Raw genomic sequence first — 22,319 nt, 5'->3', positions numbered from 1 at the left:
GTGTGAGAGTGAGAAGCAGTTAACCTCTGCTTCCAAAGAGTCGCTCTGTTCTGAATGAGGACCAGGCTTCACATCCACAAACCATCCACAGCTAATGCTAGCCATGTTCAACAGCCTGAGCCTGTAACCTCAGCTGAGCCCAGGAGTTCACAGCTAACCTAAGTACCATATTGAGAACCTACCTCCAAAAACAAATACCGAGGCTGGAAGGATGGCTCAGCAGTTAGCACACTGGCTGCTCTTCCAGAGGACCCAGCTCCCAATCCCAGCACCTCCATGTGGTTCACAATCATCTCTAACTCCAGTCCCAGGAGTTCTGACATCCTCTTCTGACCTCTGTGGGCACCAGGCAAAGCACATGTGCAAAGACATACAGACAGACCAAGAAATTCATACACATAAAGTAAAAATTTAAGTAACTTAAAAAAAAAATCTCTAATCTTAACCTCAACATCCCCTTCCCAATAGTCAGATTAGTTTGGCTAATTCAAACAAGAACAATCTTAGATGTAGTGGTGTTGGTCTGACGTCTGCCACGGTGACAAATATCTGAGACAAACTGTAAGAGTTATGATTTGCTCTAAATCCTGGTTCCAGCGGTTCAGCGCATGGTTCACAGGCTCTCCGTCACTACGAGCCTGGCACATGGGAATCAGAATGTCAGGGCACTGAGGTGTGTGGCAGGGGAGGCTGCTCACCTCATGGTGACCCAGGAGAGTCGGGCTGTGCTGACAGCTTCTTTCTTCCTTTACTCAACTCTCAGCTCATTAGATGGTGATGCCCACATTCCTGCCAGGCCTCTGTTAACTGCTGTCCGACATGACAGTTACCTCTAGACATACCCTCACAGGCACAACCAGAAATATGCTTTCCTAATAAAGGCACCTGTCAATCCAATCACTGACTACTGTGATAATTAACCAACCCAGATGCCCATCATATAACTTTAGACATGGAGGATTTTCTTATCATTTTAAACTGACAAGGCATTCGCTTACTGAACAGATATGACGAGGTCCTGCAGAATATATCAACAAGCTCCTTATAAAGCCAAGCCCTAAAGAGATCACAACCTACAGTCTAGGTAAATTGTTCACATAAGACACAAGGGCTGGGCATGAGGCTGGATGGTAGAATACTTGCTGCATGTGCAAAGCTGGTGTTGGATAACAGCATTAAAAAAAAATCACTTCTGGTGACTTTCCTGAGAAGCCCAGGCCCACTATTGGCTCTGTATTACTTGTTTCTCTCCGTGTTTAAATCTAAATTAAACCTTTTTCTTAATAAACCCAGAACAAACAATAGAAACAATAAAAGACCCAAAATAAGGAAGTGCACAAGATTTGAGTATCATACATAAATAATATTAATATACAAGTATTAATCTATGCATATTTAACATATCAGTACTAACATGTGAGTTTTATTAATAGAAGAGTAGTAACTTATGAGTATTAATTAAGGTGATGAGCATTCTGTAAGCTAGAGATCAGAGGGCGGAACTATTAGCCATCTGGAGATGGGACTTGAGCCATGTTTTGAAGGATGGAAGGTGAGCAGGTCAGAGGAAAGAGAGGAACTGGGCAGTGGTCCTGCAAAGAAAAAGGGTTAAAGGATTGTGGGCATAGTTAGACTATAGGGAATACTCTATTCGAGGCTTCAGAATGTAGGAAGAGCCGGTTGCACTGCACATATAACCCCGATCTAGGGAAAGAAGGGGGAGCTTTCAGTCGGCCTAGGCAACACCGGAATGTCTTTTTTTTTAAGGTAGGAGGCAGGACACAGAGAGATAGACATTACAACTGTGAGCTATGTGAACACATACTTGAGCTCCTAATTAATTCCATCATTCATTCCCTAGCCTGGACACTTATTAGACACCCGTACCCATTTTCCCAGTAATGGCGATCTAGTACCTATTTCAACGGTCTCTCAAGAATAAGAATACAGAAATAAAAATATTACTGCAGAAGTTACTAATTAGTCACTACTTATCAAATGAAACTATTATCACTAGCGATGAAAGTGGATTGGAATCCAATTATAGGAGGTCATGAGCTTCAGGCTAAGCGGGCTTTGCATTAAATTTTATAGGTAGTAACAAACCAAAGTTTTGTGTGGGGAAATGAGAAAGTCAGGTTCAACGGGTTCATTTACTTACTTATATCTGTAGTGCTAGAGATGGAACCCAGGGCCATGTGCATGACACGTAATGTAAGGGGATCTACCCAGGATCATCACTGAAGTGGTAGGAAAGGCAATCTGTGTGAAGCCACAAAATTAACTAATTATAGAGGAAACATGGTGGTTGGAACCTGCTTGGTAAACGTCCAGCTGCGGGATGAGAACTAATCTGGTATGCTGAGAGGCAGGGCAGTGAGTGGGAAGGACAGCAATCCACGTGGACACACTGATAGACCCAAGCTACAGCTTGGCTTTTAAGCCTTTACCATTGAGAGTGCACTGAGAGGGCTGGAGAGATGGCTCAGCGGTTAAGAGCACTGACTGCTCTTCCAGAGGTCCTGAATTCAAATCCCAGCAACCACATGGTGGCTCACAATCATCTGTAATGGGATCTGATGCCCTCTTCTGGTGTGTCTGAAGACAGCTACAGTGTACTTATATACGTAAAGTAAATAGCTAATTCTTTCCTTTTTAAGTGCTCTGAGGAGCACTGGGACTTGTGGACTCCTTGCAATTCAGATCAAGAAAAAAAGATGCTCTCCTCTGAGGGATCCCCAACCCTGGGAACAGTTAAGAAAGAAAACAGAGGCTCTTAACATCACTTTGTCCCCTAATAAAACAGGACCACATCTGTCCCGCCAATCCAGATGTACCTGCCATGGCTCTATGATCCAGCCCCGTTTATTCTAAGCCATAAGGTCAGTCCATTTGACTTGCTCTCTGTAGAGCCCTAAACATCTGCAGGGAAATTCTGTGGTGTATACAATGCTTTTCAAACTCTGTGCATTTATTTCCTTGAAGAATTCTATGCACATGCAAAGTCTATTGACTTTGTCTGTAATTGTCTGTTGTGGAGTGAACACACCTGTGGAGCCAGGATCTACTGGAGACACAGAAAAACTACTAACACCCCAGACTCCTTCACAACCATAGAAACACATCTCCAAACCCTCATAGGGTAATTAACCTCCTAAATTCTGACACAGATTAGTTTGCCAGCCTTTGAAACGGTTGCCAATGAAACTGTGTTGGGTGTGTAGTTCCCTTCACCCAACAGTATAATTTGCCAAAGATGTCAAATTTTCTTACACAAAATTCCTGTTTACTCATTCCAACAACTATCCAATATTCTTGGGCATTTATTCACAATTTACTTGTGCACGCTACCATTGATAGCCACATGGAAAATTCCCGGGTGGCCTTTCATTTGGCATGAACATTTTGTCCATCTGCTTTGGCGACTGTGTGCACACAATTCTGTTGTGCATAAATCCGCAGCGGAAGTGCTGCATCACAGGGCACGCGTGTGCTCAGCTGACGTCAGCCACTAAAAAGCTTTTAAGGCCTTTGTAGTAACATGTGAATTAGAGTAATGGCTGAGGAGAAGGTGCTACCTCCCTTCGGCAGCCTAGTGGGTAGAGCGGAGGTGGAAGGAGTAATCTTGAGTTGCTTTCAGTAGGAGGCGAATATTGCCACGGGAGAGCTTACCCACCTGGTCCTCGGAGGCCGTTCAATTTAGGGTATTTTCAGCAGCTTCCTAGCATGTTTGTGCTTGCATGGATGTGTGTGCACACATGAATACACATACCCTTAATGATAGGACATAGAACAGGAAAAGAATAGGGAGTCTGAATAACGTGTGGGCCTCAGTACTGAGAGATCAAGACTGGTTCGTTAATTACAGTAAATGTGCCGTGACAGTGTACAAAGATAAGAAACGGAGAAATGGAAGAAAAGAAAGCATAAGGAATTGAGGATATATATAGGAATTTAGATTTGTCTAAAAACCTAAAACTGTGCTGGAAAAAAATGAATTTTAAATGTCCACTTGAGATATAATCTACACATTGTAATATAGCTGCAGAACTCCTTTCAGGCTACATTTTAAAAGCTCTAGATACCTACACACATGTGCATATACATACATGCATGCACACTTTCTATCTATAAGCTTAGATACACAGACAAATACGGGATGCATTCTCCCTATGCAAATATTGAGGTTGCGTCTTGTGAATAAACCTTGCTTTTCCGTTCTACCTATTCTAGCCTATCTTACTTTACACCAAACGCATTTGATAATTTGTCAAGAAGCAATCTTCTAATTGTCTTTAAGCAATAATGAATCAAACCTTCAACCAAAGCTATCATTCCAAAAGCCACATCTTAGTAGTTTAAAGTCATGGAGTCCTTGTTTACACTATGGGGGGGGGGGGTGGAGAAGTAGACAGGCCTTCAGTTGCTAGAGAAACCAGCCACTAACATGATAGAAGACGTAGGGAAAGAAACTTGGGCCAAAGGGCAAGAGGCTCGGCCTCCTTCAGCCCCACACTACTTGGGACCACTCAGCAATCCTTGGCCAGCTCTAGCCCTTGGTACTCATGATTTGAAGTCTATGATCCACTGTGGAGTCTCTCCATGAGCCAAGAGGTCCTTCATTCTCACTTCTTGCCTGTGCAATTATCCTACTTAAAGCTTTTCCCTCCATTTCACAAAATGTTGAGGGAATCTAAAACAGGACGTCTCATCACTGAATGAACGCCTATGCCGAAACACACACACACACACACACACACACACACACACACACACACACACACACAGTATAAAGTCAGATGTCAAGTTTTCATTTCTTTAACCTTGTATTAGAAACAGTAACACTACATAGGCTCAGTGTGAAAGTTTGAAGAGTGCTTGCTAGCTACACAAAGCCCGGGGTTCTATCCCTAGTATTATATAATCCAGGTGTGATGTCTCACACTTGCAATTCTTGAACTCAGGAGGTAGAGGCAGGAGTATCAAAAGTTCAAGGTCATCCTCAGCTAGGTAGTGTACAAGGCCAGCCTGAACTACACGAAATCCTTTCTCAAAGTACCAACCTCAAAAGATACAGTACCCACACCACTACATGGATTGCAGACATTTATTTATTTTAACATATCTAGGCTTTTTTGGTTTACTCCCTAGGAGCTTTGAAATCAGTTGGGGTTTGGGCAGTTTTATGTGTTTAAAGTTTGGTTCTCCTACAGTTAGAGTTAACAAGCTTCTTATTAAAAACCAAATATTAAATACTTTAAGCTTCATGGGATCACAGAGTCTCTGTGGTAACAACTCAATTCTTGTTTGACAAGGACAGACATGAAAGTGAGTAGATCTGTGTTTAGATAAAACTTTATTTATAAAAGTAAACAGCTGCAGGCTATCGTTTGCTAGTCTCCTTAGAGTCACAGGGGCAGTAAAAACAGTTGGAAAGACAGATTTTTGTAAAACTACGTCACAAGCTCACACTAAGACAACTATTTTGTTTGCAGGGGGGAAATGCTCATGAATCAGTATCTCCACATACCTGCGAACGTTCAAGTTTCCCCTGCATGAACAGGTCACATCACCAATACCTAAAGACAGAGCAGGAAAACACTCTCCCTTACATGGTTGTTTAGACAAAACAGGGGGTGTGTTAATCTACATAGGCAAAATTTACAAGATGACCTGCAAAAGTAAAACACCAGGTTTCAGCAAACTTTAGTTGTAAACACAGAAACCCAAGTCTGATTATTCCTTCTACATATTAAGCACGGGGTTACAATAAGTGCCAAGGTGATTGTCTCTCTTGGAAGAGCTACTGTGTTTTCATTCAACTTGGTTGCTTTAAGCTTGTCGACTCTTGCTCACCCATAAGCTACTAAGTCTACAGATAGCCAGAGTAACTACTATTTGACCTGACAGTTCTGATGTATTTGGGGCTGCCACAAGAGTTACTCACCAGAGTGAAGGAGTGGGCCAAGTTAATTCCTTTGGGTCTACCCTAGGAAAAAAAGGCCCATTCTGTAATAGTAGCATCAGTAAGTTCGGCCCGCATGGTAGCTATGTTCGGTAACAGCCTGGAGCAGAGCTGGCCCGCCAAGATCAAGCAAGCGCCTTTTTAAAAACCGACCTTAAGAAGTGTCTCTACATGGCTTTGCCAAGGAAGCAAAGACCACGTCAAATAGTAAAAAAGGGACTCACTTGACTCCCACAGGCCAGCTCCACACTCTAGCAGCTAAGATGTCACTGGCATGGAAGGTGGAGAGTGACGTGGGTATCTTGCCAGCCACTGAGGAATGGTCATGAAAGAAAGACCTAAGGGACAGAGAAAAGTAAGGTCAACGTCGAAGGTGAAGGCCCTGAGCCTGCCAGCGTGGCTGTTTCAGCCTGCAATGCTGGGAGCCTCCAAAGACCTTCTGAGAGCAGCCTTGGAGTAGCTCCAGAGGAACTGGGGAAAACCTTTCAGAGAAATAAAGTATTAATTCGTCAATTGCCACCCGGAAAACTCACAGAGAAGGAAGAAACGTGGATCTGAAGCAACAACCGGCAAACAAATATTTTCAGAAGCACTTGTAAAAACCAGCTATTATTTTTCACTTTTTCTCCTGGCTTCAGAATGTAAAGATAAAACAGAAAGCTCTAACAAACGAAGAAGACTATTTCTCATGAGAGTGGGTTCTAACAACAAAGCAATCTTGGTACACTTAAAAACGTGACAGGACCAAGGGCTTGGCAGCTAAGGGCAACCGAGTTTCTCTTTCGGAAGCCCTGGGTTCAGTTCTCAGTGTTCACATGGAAGCTTGAAGCCATCTGTAACTAAGTTCCCTGGCATCCAACACTCGGCTCTGGCCTCTACAGAATGCCAGGCAGGCTCTATGACACACAGACAACCCGCAGACAGATCACCCATAGACATCAAGTAAGTAAACAAGCAAAAAAGTTTTTTAAAACAGATGCAGTCCATTGGCCTAACCACAAAACTCTCTAAAACCAGCGTTGCCCTTGACTGTGTTTGGGGATTACTAAAACCCACGAACAGTAATATAAGGAATGTGCACATATCAGGACCGCCTCTCCCCACACATAACTAAGCCTGGGTTCTTTAAAATGTGTGGTTTTCTGAAAAGCAACAACAGTGAAAATCAAAACTCTCATCTGTCCATCATTCTCCTCCTTCCAACTAATCATCCCTGAAAATAAAAGACAGACAGACAGACAAGACAGGCAGGCAGACAGACAGAAAAGACAGACAAGACAGACAGGCAGGCAAGCAGACAGGCAGACAGGCAGGCAGGCAGGCAGGCAGGCAGGCAGACGGGCAGACAGGCAGGCAGGCAGGCAGACAGGCAGGCAGGCAGGCAGACAGGCAGACAGGCAGACAGGCAGGCAGACAGGCAGACAGGCAGACAGGCAGGCAGACAGGCAGACAGGCAGGCAGGCAGGCAGGCAGACAGGCAGGCAGACAGGCAGACGGGCAGGCAGACAGGCAGACAGGCAGGCAGACAGCAGACCTCTCTACCAGCAATTCATTCAGCACTCACTCTCACACCATGGAAGAAACACACGGACAGCTGAGCTCAGTCATTCCTGAGCTTCTGGAACTGGCAAGTTCCTCAAAAGGCAAATATAATTTTTTTCATTCTAAATTAGTATTTGTCAGACAAATGTTCTTGATTGACCCTTCTTTGTTTTTCGATGTATTCATTTATGTAGTGAGAATTTCTCAAAAGTCCTGAATTTGTATCATTTCCACGCCTCCCAGCCCTTAATTCTAAGATGTATTAAAAATTGTCACTCCTTTTAGCAGACAATCTGGTGGCTCAAACTGCCCAGGTCCCAATCAGTTTAATTACAACTGGCTACTCACTGTTAATGGCATTTCTGGCCAGGCTACAGCCTAAATGCCTAAGTAGCGATTTCCCCTTGATTTTGGCTTTGCTCGCCTGGCCTTACGACCACCCCGCTCGCTCGCTTTCCCTTGCTGTGTCAGCATTTCTGGTTAATGTGCTGCACAGCAAATCATTTGGAGAAACAACCCGAATGAAGCTCTGCACTGTGGTTTCTGTTTTGTTTTTTTTTTTTTTTTAAATGCTAAAGTTGTTAGCCTGGATTTTGAAAATGTAAGACAAAAAGCATGAGACTGAGAAGATAAAAACTGTACCCACTGTTTCTTAAAACAAGGACTATAACCCAGATTCAAATCCCAGCTCCCATATGGTAATGTACAACCATCTGGAACTGGACCTCTGTGGGCACTGGGCACACGGGCGGTGCACATACAGACAATATACAGAAAATCAAATATAAATACATTTTTAGGAAGGACTACAAAGAAAGAATCTACATGAACGTGTACCTAAGACAGATTATTAAAACAAATATTTACTTGGCATCAACTATCTCAAAAAGTCCTTCTTATCCCTTTTAGAACTCAAGTTTCCTCGGCTTGCTCCATAAGCTATGCCACAATTTAACAACATGCTTTTCTTTTTAACCATAAAAGGCATGATATCCTTTTACAAAATAAAGCAGCATCCACGCTCTGAGATCATCCCAAACACGGAGAAACAAGTGGACGCCAACAGGTCCCATGCCGCAGCTTGTCTGCCTGGGAAAATCCTCTTATTTCCGTGGAGTAAAACAAGCTCTCTCACAGCAGCCCGGTCCCCGTGAGCTCGCTGTAAGAGCAAATGCTATTCTGCACCTTGCACAAGCCGTGCTCGCCTGTGTGGTGAGACGTTACTCCTCTCCACCTTCTCTGGGGGAGTACAGAGGGCATTCCCAGGAAGATGACAAATGAAGCCATTGCACGCCAAAAAAGGAGATTAGCTTTTCTGAAAGGCAAGAGAGCGTTCCTAGTCTAACCTTAAAAACGGCGTAATAGATTCCCGCCCTTCACGACATCAGTGAAAAGAAACTCAGTCAGCTGGGAAAGGAGCATTTATATGGATCAGACAGAGAAATGCCACAGAGCACTTAGAAATGAATGAACTGGGGGCTGGACTGATGGTGCAGGCTAATCTTCCGGAGGACCTGGGTTTGATTCCCAGCACCACATGGTGGCTCAAAAACCATCTGTTCCAGGAGACTCGATACTTTCTTCTGACCTCCGCAAGCGCCAGGCATGCTCACAGTACAGACATACATGCAGTCAGAATACTCATGCACATAAAATAAATAAACGATAAAATAAAAACGAACTGGATAATGTCTTAACTAAACATAATTTTACTTTGTATTACTTTTATTTGCGGGGTGCAGGTAGAGGTCAGAGGGCAACCTACAGGATTTGGTTCTCTCCCTCCTCTGAGTGGTTTCTGTGGATTGAAGTGGTCGGGATTGGCGGCAAACACTCTTACCCACTGAGTCCTCATGCTGACTCCCAACTAAAGATTTTTCAAGTGTTATGCAAAGAGAATAAACTGGAGAAAGACACAGAGTGTAAACTTCTCCTTTAAAAAAAATGATTTTATTTGGCTATTTCTAAATAGTGTTAAAGCATGTGTTTAAGACTACGAAGGGCTTGGAGACGCACACATGTACGGCACAGGATAACCCCGCACCAGAGTCCAGAGAGTGTGACTCCGGGAAAGAGGTCAGGAAACAGGAGAAGGAGGAGTTCCCAGGGGAATCACTGAGCATGATGCAATGGCCTTATGACCCGCCCCTCTAGAAAACTCCCTCCCATGACAGAAGGTCTTTCCTAGGGACTCCTTGGTGAGCTATAAGGGCTCAGTACTTCCTGCTTTCTCCTGTGATTTTTCTGCTGCTGGCTGTGATGTGACCTTTGCTCATAGCTCAGGCCCTCAGCCCACGCCTGCTTTTCATCTTTACCAGAATACTCATTTTAGGCAAAAAAATAAAATAAATAAAACATTAAAAAACTATTATAGCTCCCTCTCCTTCTCTTTCTTTGCTGTTACAAGCTCTAGTGGTCACTAAAAAGAAAGCCATTACAGAGTTCAAGCTCACCCAACTCTGTGGTGTTGGGCCATGCTAAGAATTATAATTCATTCTGTATCACAGACCAAGGCAGAGTGAGCTATTAAAATTAAAGAAAGCACTGACTAGAGTTCAGCTCTCCATTAAATAAATCAATATTCGAAAATTCTCTAATGGGTCACACTAACATTCTGTCTCACCACCCCAACCGGACTTAGAAACCATTTTGTCTTAAGACGTAGGTCAGAACTACAGATCTGAAAAATTATCTGAGATTTTACTTTCTTGGGGATTTAAAGATAAAATAAAACCATAGGGCACATATACACTCGGATTTTTTTTTTAATTCAACAATAGCTTCTGACCAAAAAAAATTCTTTTTTATATAGAAGCTTCTGTCACCAGCACTTACAGATCAGTGAAAGAGAAGGAGCAGAAGAAGGGGCCAGAGGAGGGAGAAGAGGAGGAGGGGCCAAAGGAGGGAGGGGGTGGGTCAGAGGAGGGAGAGGAAGGAAAGGAGGAGGAGGACAAGGAGGAAGAGGAAGATGAGGAGGAAGAGGAAGAAGAAGAAGAAGAAGAAGAATAGAACTCTTCCATAAGTTTAATACCTCATTAGGTTTTTACTGTTCCGCTATGTTCAAACTATCTTTAAGTATACTTCTTTAAAGTATCCAAATATCTGAATTCTGTTTTAAAATGAAAAATGGGTTCTTACCACAGTGGACCACCTGCTACAGCCTGATTTATGGCAGCTAGCAGGGTGGGTCCTGGCGGTGCAACAAACAAGCTATGGTGGGGGCAGATTGGAGATTCAGAAGGTTAACTCCCAAATACCTGCAAAACTGCCACCTTTGGCATGCATGCAGGGAAGAAATGTGGGGCTGGCAGAACCTCTTCAGTCTTCCGCAGAACCCAGTGCTGCCCAGCTCACACCACCACAGGCTGGGCAGCAGTTTCTTTTCCGTGTGGTGCCGGGGAGAGAACTGAAGTTCTCACACATGCTAAGCAAATACCCTATCACTCAGCCCTCCTGGCTCTCCACCTAGCAGTTGTAGAAGCCCTTCCAGACTGCTAGGACAAGTACATCACCTTTACACCACCCTGACTGTCTTAGCACAGTGCAGACTCCTTCAAGATTATTCGCTGTTGCATGAATCATCCCATCACTGTAATGTCCTGGTGGAGAACAAGATGATCTACATCTACACCTACCCCGGAGCTAAAGGATTTAGACATGGTCTTGGGGGTTGTTTAACTCACTGACTCTCATCCATCCAAAAGTGACTGAATAGCTAAGCTCTTGACACTGTACCATGGACCTAGAAGAGTTTATGGGCTTCTAGTTGCCCACCAATGCTGTGCCTGCTATTAGTACATGAATATCATTAACAGCTAGCCACTTACTAGGGTCTCCCTGCTACACTTTCAGCTAATGTAGCTACAAAGGACAAAGGAAACATTGTGTTTCAGGCTAGCCTTCCTGGATGCTATTTAGAAACCATTCACTAGTACAACTCATCACTTCACACCAGCTTTGCTGCTTGTACCTGCTCCCAGCTCTCCAACCCATGGCTCCCCAGTATATCTGCCCCTCCTCTGCTGTTCTCTCCACAGTGTGGATTAAAAAGGAAGAGGAACAGGAGGAGGAAGAGGGGGTCGATGGCAACCACAAAAGAGAAGGATGAAACTACAGCCATAAATGACTCCCTAAGGGGTATAAACACAAGGTAAATCATTGACCAAAATACCAGATGAAACTATGGAAATTGTCCCAGTGAGGACCAGAGAACTGCTTGTCTTGCCCCAACCTCCTGACCTCATCATGAACTGTAATGAAGCCACACAATGAAACAAAAGTTACTTGTAAGGGTTATAAAAATAAATATGAAGCAATAAATATGGCTCAGCAGTTAGGGGTGTGCACTGCGTACTGATCTTGCAGAGGTCCAGAGTTGGGTTCCTGGCACCCACATCAGAAGGCTCACAACCACCTGTAACTCCAGCTCCAGAGGGCCTGACACCTTTTTTGGCCTCCCATATACATGTGGCATACATCCCCCACACACACACACACAGGGTGGGTGGAGGGGGGAGATCTTTTGCAGACAGGTACTATGGCACCTTAATCCTAGCATGCACACCCATCACAAACACATGTATGCATGCACAGACAAGCACATACAAATAATAAACAAAAGATACTCTTTTTTAAAAAATAGGTTTTATTCTTTCTAAGATTTATTTATTCATTATGTATATAGCAATCTTCCTGCATGTACACCTGCAGGCCAGAAGAGGGCACCAGATCCCATTACAGACGGTTGTGAGCCACCATGTGGTTGCTGGGAACTGAACTCAGGACCTCTGGAAGAACAGCCAGTGATCTCTTAACCTCTGAGCCATCTCTCCAGCCCCAAAAGACACTCTGAAGGCTCACCAGATTGAGCATACTTAGTTAACTGACCAACAAAACAAAACAAAACAAAACCACCAAAACGTTAAGAGCGAAGAGGGTAAATGTTTTGCTCAAGTTCGTGGAAAAAAGAAGAGAACTCACATGACTGATATACAATATAATTAATATTTTTTATATAATTAATCATTTTATTTGTTAACATTTCAAATGATATCCCCTTCCCAGTTTCCCCTCCACAAACCCCTGCCCCATCCCAATTCCCCTCCCCAATGGAAGAGCTAGGGGGAGAACTGAAGGAGCTGAAGAGGATTGGGACCCCATAGGAAGAACACTATCAACTAATGGGACCACCCAGAGCTCCCAAGGACCAAAGAGTATACACGGAGGGATCCATGGCTCCAACTACTGACTATTATACCATGGGAGCTTCCATTACACACAAATATATACACATTTATCACCTCTTCATTTAAGTATCTCAGGAAACTAACAATACCCTGACGATACAGCTCTTTCTCTGGAGACTTCAAGTTTGCCAACAGCATCACAAACTCTCCTCTTCTATAGAGATGCCCCAGTGCCTCTGAAAGACTGCCACAGTTGCCAGAGAAACTGATGCCCACACTTGTATTACAATCCCTAGCAGACCAGAGAACTGTGCATTTTGAATGAAACAATTCCAGTTTTTTTTTTCCATTTTACTCTCTTACCTCTTCAGCACTGAGAGGAGTAGAAGAACCAGGAATCCCCTGTATTTATGTTTTTAGTGTGAAAAGGAAGGTGGGTAATTTTTTAATAAGGAAACAAAACAAAACCTAGAGATTAGGAATGCCTACTTAAGGAGAAATGGCATTCTACTGCACAGAGACATGAGACAACCATGTGCTGGATTGGAAAGTTCTCCCTGTGTGAAAAATCAGTGTTCACGGAGATGGTTATGTTTACTTATTTGAACATCGTGCGGTGCGCACACAAACCAAAACATCCTATAACAGTTATCCGTAAACAGAGATAGGTGTGATTTTTATTTGCCAGTTAGAAATAGACAAGACCATTACTGTGCCATATCCAAAGTCCCTTAAGGGAATCGAAACTTATGGCCATCGAAGAGTTTCTTATGAACACATACATATAAGAGGAAACGGAGAGCTAGGATGAAGTAGGTCCAGGAAGACGGCTCTAACGCCCCCTTCTGATGAGCACAGCACAAAGGGCTACAGAGCAAAGCTATGGGAAAGCACACAGCGCACTCTTTGTCCAGAGATTTGCTGAGTGCTCTCCGTGCTGTGTGTACCTTCCTGTGCCGCTGAGAAAAATCCAAATTCTATGTGGAAGAGGGGGAAGGCAGGCACATGAGAAGGCAGGCATCTGACTTGATATATAAATGTAAAAGTGTCTTAATAAAAGCACAACGACACATTTTAATACAAAAATAGAAGCCCAGAAAAGAACGCAAAGGAGCACATTTAGTAAGAATATAAAAAGGGAACTTTCAAGCATCAAGAAATAATCTTTGTGCCTAAGGAATAAAGTCAGACCTTGAGTTAAACTATCCTCAACCTGGCGCTGGCTAAGAGCTTGGAAAATGGACACAGCCCATCGATTCTTCCGGAAGTTCTCTGTTCTCTCTATCCTGTCTCTCCTATTGCTAGCTAAAGTCCTAGTTCAGCCATCTCTTCCTGAGCCACTGGACTGGTTGATCCTTTATGACTCTCTACCTCTCTGGTCCCACTCCCTCCACCTACCTTTACAGCAAAGCCAGCAGGACCCGGGTAAAAGCATACGCTGGAGCAAGCGATCTCCTACTTTATATCCTCAGCAACTGTATCGACAAGCAATGGGTTGACTTTGGGGTTTTTCACACGTGGCTTCTTCAGTTGCAAATTCAACTCGAAAGAGTACCTAGCAGTACCTCTTAAACAGAAAGGAAACCATGCGTACCTCATGCAAAGGGAAATCATCATTCTATAAAATATTTCTTTAGTTTAATCTGTATGCAGTCACACACATACACACAATGGAGGCATTTCTGACACATTCCACAACAGTATTGACCTGCAAATAGCCACTGCTGTACAGAATAAACTTGCAGCTCTTTTGCAAGTCTCTTCATATTCACAGTCTGATATACACTTGACTGTCATGGAGGCTGGAGCCAGGCACTCTCAGAATAACATACCAAGTGTGCCTTTGGCTAGTGTATGGTCCTGGACCAATGTTCTCAACTATTCCTGGACAAATCACTTAACTAATCGGAGGTAACTCAGTTCCACTCTCTGAAAGTGAGCACTCACATCTTGAGGTAACTCAAAATTTGATTTAATATAAAGTGTGTGGTGAAGCTGATAAATATTATTACTGATATCACCACCATCGCTCACCTGACCTGATCTTGTCCATTCTATGCTGCAGCAAACCCACTTATACTGTTGTACCACGTCCCCATGACCCCAAACACCAACCACACTGTTCTAGTCTCACATGCGTATATGGCTTCCTGGTTTAGCACTGTGAAGCCATCTCCGTGAAGCCTCCCTTCTAACAGGTCTCAGTGCTCTCATCTCCACAAGCAAAAAGAAAAAAGAAAAAAGAAAAGAAAAAAAAAAAGGAAGAGGCCTGGCATTGTGCCCCATGTCTTTAATCCCAGCAGCACACACCCAGGGGACAGAAGCAGGTGGATCTCTGTAGGTACAAGGCCAGCCTGTTCTACAGAGTGAGTTCTAGGACAGCCCGGGCCTACCTAAAGGGACCCTGTCTCAAAAGAAGAGAAAGAAGAACTACATCTAAAGAGCAACAACAACATCACCTGTCACAGGGTTTGTACCATGTCCCCTGACCAGACTGTGCACTCTCGTTTGACCCATCAAAGACGCCATCTTCCCTAGCACAATGACACACAAGGGAAGTCCACAAATCATTTTCAAATGATTTTGGGTAATTTAACCTTTATAGGTGGAGCATTTTGTCATAGGGTCCACTAGAAAACATTACAGAACTATCCGGTAGAGAAGTAATGCCCAACAATTACCTTGTTTAGTAGCACGATTTAGCGTTCCAGATTAAATTACCCAGATCCCTAGGAAGCTACACTGACTCAGACCACAGTCAGCCAGACATCGCCTGAAGGGAACACTGGGGAAAGATTTAAGGACTGGAGACAGTGGGAAGGACCTTGAGGTCTCTTGGAAAACTACAGCAGATGCTTAGGAAGGGAGAGGCAAGGGGAGCAGAAGACAAGAGGAAGGCAGAATTAGCTTTAGCTCAAAAGCCAAAGTGTTTCTTTCATCCATCGCTAGCACTGAAACAGACAAGTAAACCCATCCTCAGTGTCGGCACCTACAAACCTCTCACAGGGGTAATGCAGAGGATTGAAGGACTCTGCCAATGTCCCCAGATCCTTCTACGCTGCAAGGTCTGGTAGTGCGAGCTAGCTCACCGGCTCCCCTGTTATTTGACAGTTTACCAGTCACTTTCATTTTCTCTGCATCAAAGTTTAAAGCAGACATTAATACCTGAAATGCCCTGTAACATCACTCATTAGAGACAAGAAGTATGGCACAGACCTGCCTTGGGAGGCAAGGCAACTTAAGAATTTCAGTACTGGTTAAGAGTCAGGACTTCGAGCTGCTGGTTGTCTGCCTCTGCAGCTTCCTGGAGATTAAGAGGGTTCCGAAAATGATCAGTTGGACAATAAACAGCAGAAAATATGCAAAAAAAGGGAAAAGTTTAGTAATGATTCAAGGAAGGCAAACACCACTTCCTTAAAGACTAATAAGTCTAATATCACCAAAAACAACCATTTGAAAAAGTCATTGCCTTTAAGAGACGTCAGGAGATGATGCCCTATTATCTAGGTACTTTAGAACTGCATTAGACAAAGGTTCCCTTCAGCATCCTGTTAGATCCAGTTGGTGATATAATTTACCAAGTTATATTTTTATGACTATAAAAAATTCAAGCCTGTATACAGTTTATGGGCCAATAGCTCACTAAACTTATTAAAAGTAATTTGCTTGATGCCAGCCTTCATTTTCACAGTCTTCTCTACAAGCTTTTAACAAAGTGCACAGAAATACATGGTTTGCTTCTCTCCTTTGTTTTCAACCTGCAGGAGACAGCTTTTTAAAAGATTTACTCTCTTGGTTTTTAATTATGAATGTGTATGTATGGGTACTCGAAAATAAGTGCAGATACCCATAGAGAAGGCCAGAAGCACGGGACTGCCCTGGAGCTAGAGATGCCGGAGGTTGTGAGCTACCTGACATGGGTGTTGGGACCCGAACTCTGGTCCTCTGCCAGGGCAGTAAGTGCTCTTAGTCACTGAGCAGCTCGCCAGGCCTGGCAGGTGTTTCTTAACAATCTGTTGTCAAGTTTGATATGTATCAGGGAACATTTGTTCAAGACTGACTCGCATGCTATACACTTACTCTAAGAACTCTACCCCAGTTAACTTTTTTTCCCCCGAATTCACCTTTTAAAACCAGTGTCAACACTTGGAAGCAGGGAAAGAGACAGGGAATGGAGGAAGTAACAGGCCTTCTCAGCTCTGCATTCAGATACTATGGAAATGCCTTCCATCACTCCCACGTCCCTGCATCCTCTAAAGTGGGGAGCGGTTCTCAACCTTCCCAATTCTGCAACCCCTTAATACAGTTCCTCCTGGTATGCCAAACCCCACCATAAAATTATTTTCATTGCTACTTCATAACACTAGTCTTGCTACTGTTATGAATTATAGTGTAAATATCTGTGTTTTCCAAGGGAGACCCTGTGAAAAGGTTGTTTAAAACCCCACCCAGGGGTCATGACCCACAGGTTGAGAACCACTACTCTAAGGACTTCTGAGTTCTGTTCTAGAATTATTTGTATACAATAGCTATGATTTTCCTAATAACATTTTCTAGTAGTTTTAATGTGTCCATGATCCCTGGTTTAGCATTAATCAGTCCAATTGAGAAAAAAAGGTTCAAAAGCTGAGCAGATACCCTAAAATATTAAAATATAATCCTGACCTCAATCCCAGTGGATATTCACATAATGACATCATATTGTAGAAAACCTAACAGGAGGTATGTGCAGCCCCCAAAATAAAATTAAAAAGTTGGCTGTCAATTTATTGTCTTTGACTGCATCATTCTTAATGGTGAATTTTCTGTTTAGATTTTTTTTTCTTGTATGAAGAGTTTTATAAAGCATAAGATAAAGTCCTCGGAGCCTTAAAGTGATTGAATAGTCAGAATGTGATGAATAAATCCAAGTTCATTCACTACAATATTTTATGGGTTCAAAGTAAGTAAGATTTTATGATGAGTTAAAAGGGTATTTGCCTCCTTGAAAATAAAACAAGTGTGTTCTAAACCAGTTCATCCAGGACACTCAATTGTCCAACACTTTAGTAGACTGAAGACAACACGTTTGGGATCTGATGAAAGCATATATTCCTAATAATCTGGGTGATTATCGTTCCTTTAACTGATTGTGAACAGAAAGCTACTGGTCACCACAGAGCTAACTTGGTGGTGCCAACATTCCCCACCTATCCATCATAAAGAAAATGACAGCCAATCACCAAGCTTAAAGACATTTTTCAGATAGGGCTTCCTTGACAGCAGGCTAAAAAAGTCCAGAGGGGAAGACTAACAAGAAACCCATCTGGGCTTTATCTCCCCAGTAAAACAGGGAGTCCAAAAACGAAGCCTTCACTGTCGCTCACAGATTGAGTACACTGTCAATCTGAATCCTGAATGTAATAAATTCTATTAGGATTTAGATTGGAGAATAGAAAAAAAAAAAAAAAAAAAAAAAAAAGCAAGAGGCAGAAATCACCAAAGTTAAGAAAGATATAAACCAAGCCTTCCAATTAAAGGAATCTCACTCCCTAATTTCTTATTTGCCACAAATATAACTTCATATGTCACTCCTCTGTTTTATTAGATGTATGAAGTGAGGGTGTTAGACTTGTAAGGAGTTTTATTTATGTCAGTGTCTGGCCTGAAATGGACCTGAGGCATAAGAGAAATGACTGGGGATTGTTATGACTGAAACTCAGCCACAGAATCTGTGTAACAGCACATATGTAAGGAACATTTGAGGCCAGCGCTGAAGCCAGCTTAAATACAGTAGAATGTTGGTGCATGAATGCAGCATAGGAAAACAAAAACAAAACAGATTCAGACCAGGAGAAACTCAAGAGAATTAGGGTTTGGATTAGAATTCTCACCCAGGATCCCATGCAGAAGGATCAGCTTGGACTGACTTCATAGGTAGCTGGAAGCCAGCCTTAGCTACATACTCCCCTGGGGAAAGTGTGGGTGCAGGGTGGGAGCTGGGGTTAGGTCAGACAAAATCTGTGCATCAAAGTAGCCTCAGGTATGTTGCAATAGTATTGTTGCCGGTCAGGACTCTGTAAAGAGTGGATGAACGGAGCTACAAATTGTAACAGTGTAATGCCTGCTTATGACTTTGTAACTGGGCTCAGGAGCTGATCAGAGGAACTGCCAACATCCAGACTGTCACAATCAGAGACAACGCAGTTTGATTGAGCAAAGGAATTGCACAGCCCACAATGAGAGGCAGTTTCCTCCAAGGAGCATCTTTGGAAACAGCAGCCACCTTCACTAATCACACAGGAAGGTACGCAACAAACAGTCCATAATTACTGTAGGTGCTCGTGAATCAGATAAGAGCAAGCTCTTTACAGAAGGGAAACCATACTATTTGGTGGAAAAACAAACAAACAAACAAAAAAAAACCCACTGGAAAAGCCATTTGCTTTTTACTCCTATCTATTCCATTGAAGTCAGATTGCATGGAGGCACATTTTTAGTCTCAGCTAGGTGGGAAACTGAGGCAGGAGGGTCTCTTTAAAGCCAGGAATTAGAGGAGTTCCTGGGAGACAAAGTAAGACTTGATTTCAAGCCCTGTGTTGGAGAGGAGGGTGAAGTACATTTTAATGTGGGGGTTTGTAAACAGTTACTTATAACTATGCAATCACATTGACCATTTTGCTCAAGTTCTAGTTGATCTACACTCGGTTTAAAACAGCGGCTCTTGGCTGGGCTGAGCATGGTGGCTCGTGCCTACAATCCCAACACCAGGGACACAAAAAAACAGGAAAAGAAGAAGCCACTTGGCCTCAGCTATATAGTAAGACCCTATCTCAAACAAACACAAGCAAACAAACACGGTGACCCAAGCCAAAAAGAAGCCACAGCTATTATTAGCTATGTCCCTTGGCTCCAATTTGCCATACCTACTACTGCCGAATGAAAGGGCCACAAGCTGGGCTTGTGATCAGGTCCGATGCAGACTGCCATCTGCTGTACCCACAGGATGTGTCCACTCAGCCCCAGCGTCTCCCCAGGTAGGATCAAGTGGTTTATTCCATACTCAACTACCATGAGTCTCGCAACCATATCCGATGAAAGATTCCTACGCCTGGAGGCTTTGGAATACAAAGACTTCCCTGGCAGACAAGTGGTTAATTTTATAAGAGAAGGGAGAGATGCAAAGGCAGCTGTAGTTTATGATACAATAAAAAGAAGACCTAAAGGGACTCATAATACCTGGACAAGACTCTTACCGGCTGTACAATGCGGGCCAACTTTTCCTCCTTTCTGGGCCTCAATTTCAGGCTTGAAATATCAAGAGTTAAATCCCTAAGAGGCATCTTTCAAATGGAATGCCATGTGAGGAATCATAGACAATCAGATGGGGACACACTCATGATGACTTAGAGCAACTGGACGGAAATCCAAAGTCTGCTTCTCTGTATTTAAACAATCAGGTTCATCTCTTCTCAAACCTTGGACTCCTAAGTTCATTTACAAGTCACCATTCCCATGACAACACTTCTGCCCTTCAGAAACAACACTTCATTTTTAATTGTGCTTTCAGTTACAAAGTCAGCTTATCACTTTTACCCACCCCAGAATAGCACAGAAGAACGTTGTCCGAAGAATCTCTACGAGGAAGGCTCTCACAGACTGCTGCATCTGAGGCACAAATTGTTAAACACCACTTGAATACCACACCCAAACAGTATCAAGAACAAACTGCAAAATCAGAAGATGCCTCAGGAAAATCAGAGATAGCTTGGGAAGTCTTCCAATAGTTCAGAGGGAAAGGACTGCCATCCCATTTTGGGGGGTGGCCTATATGTCTTTCAGAGAACATAACTGGAGGCTACCAAACATGTAAATCAGAATTGAACTATAGAAAAACTTGGCTCTTGCCCAAAAGCTTTAAGCAAAGCAATGCCAGTATGCCAAATATGAAAAAGTACAATTTTCTCACAAGAAGGAAGCTCGGGTCCATAACTATTGCTAATAATAGCAATACTATCTTGTATTCGCGGCGCCTCGGTTCTTTTCATAGTGTTTTCCCACAATTTTATGCTACCACGGGTCTAGGGCTATCTGCCCTGCAAAGCTCCATCCAGTCCTTTCCTCTTAGGAGACAGGGAATCAGAACAAGGCAGGTCATGATGCACGGGCTGAAGGCACCACCTTCTCTGTTGGGCCGGCTGCAGTGAGCTTCCTTCCCATCATCACTCTATATACAAGCTCGCCTTATGAAATTAAACCTACACTTGTTCTCTCAAGAGTTGGACAGAGACCAACACGTATGGGCCTCGAAAGTCCAAAGGAAGGGAACTGCTGACCTGTTAGGTCAAGAACTCCATGCCAAGCTCCTGTACGGTACCCAGCACTACACATACACACACCCCTAGGCTGTTGAGACAGGATTCCTTCTTTGCCAGGCAGTGAAACGCGGCAAGAACTGGTTAATAGAATCCCCAAATCTCTGAACAACTTGCCATGCCGCCTCTCTTGTGCCTGCTGCCCTTCCTTTGGGCACGCGTGCAGCCTGAAAGCCAACCCTCCCTCCGAAGGGACCACCGGGACCTTTAAGGACCCGAGGGGATGGTGTTTGCCTCCTGAAGCAATGCAGCATCCACCTCAAGGAAGCTGATCGCCAGAACACGCACAAGCAGGGACCTGATCGGAGACGGATAAAGTTTGATTTTCCTTCCTGCGTGTTCCTAGGGGACCGAGAGAGGGCGAGGCGGCAGCCTCCTGGGGTCCCGGGGTGCTCTCCGGGGACAGTTCCCAGCAGCGTGGCACTACCGCTCTCCTGACACACCGGCAACCGCGGCAACTCCGGACGCCCCAACCCGTCCAGAGGAGAGAAGGGGACAACTTGCACCGGGCTCAGTTCGGGAGCATTGGAGCAAAGCTGTCAGAAACGACGGAAGGAGGGACCGAGCCCGGAGGCGGGTCGGAGAGAGGTTCAAGTCCCGTGCCTTCCCCGCCCTGGCGTCCCCAGTCCTGCGGGAACATCCCTGCTGTCGCCCCTCCTCCTCTCCTGCCTCCCGCCCGCCCGCCCGCCCGCCCTGCCTTCCCAGCCGCCGCCGCAGGCGCTGAAGGACACGGCGGCTCGGTGGCCCGCCACCCCGGGGCGGCCGCGAGTTGAGGGAAGTCGCCGGGCTCCCCGGCCTGCCCGAGGCTCCCCCACGCCGCCCCGCCCTCCCCGGAGCCGCGCTCGCTCACCGTCCGGTGCTGCTGGTGCGGCCGGTGGCGGCTGACGCCCAGCCCGGGAAAGCAGCCGGCAGTCAGCGCTCCGCAGCCGCCGGCGCCCCCGCCGCCGCCCCGGGAGCAGAGCAGCAGCAGGAGCGATCTACCTGCGGCGGCCGCCATCTCTCAACTGGAAACGGCGCTGGCTCAGGCAGCGCAGCGGACGGCCGGGGCGTGGCCAAGACCCGCCACTCAGTCGCACTGAGCCAACTGCAGCCCAGCGTTAAGCCTCTGAGGCGGGGCTTCCTGCGAAGCCCAATCAAAAGGCGGGAGAATCCCGGCTTCGGGCTGTCTGTCATTTCCAGAGTTACCTTACGGGCAAATTCTAGGGGACCGGTCTCTAGCACTTGAACCTCTTGGAATGGAGCCTTAAGGGATGGCGCGTTCGATTTGGCTAA

General features: G+C 44.5%; 1 protein-coding gene across 1 annotated transcript in view; it reads right to left on the bottom strand.

Moving 5' to 3' along the window:
* Window positions 1-22,044, bottom strand: part of MCU (mitochondrial calcium uniporter) — a gene marked incomplete at its 5' end in the record, with an annotated part of 148,275 nt that extends 126,231 nt beyond the window's left edge. The window contains one exon of the mRNA XM_080937877.1: window positions 21,898-22,044. Coding sequence (XP_080794003.1) covers window positions 21,898-22,044 — 147 coding nt within the window. The remainder of the gene's footprint in view (window positions 1-21,897) is intronic.
* Between the last annotated feature and the right edge of the window lie 275 nt (window positions 22,045-22,319).

This window comes from Micromys minutus, assembly GCF_963924665.1.
Source record: "Micromys minutus genome assembly, chromosome: 25".
NCBI classification, from domain to species: domain Eukaryota; kingdom Metazoa; phylum Chordata; class Mammalia; order Rodentia; family Muridae; genus Micromys; species Micromys minutus.
The sequence above is the reverse complement of the archived record's forward strand: the minus strand, read 5'-3'. Positions and strand labels throughout refer to the sequence as shown.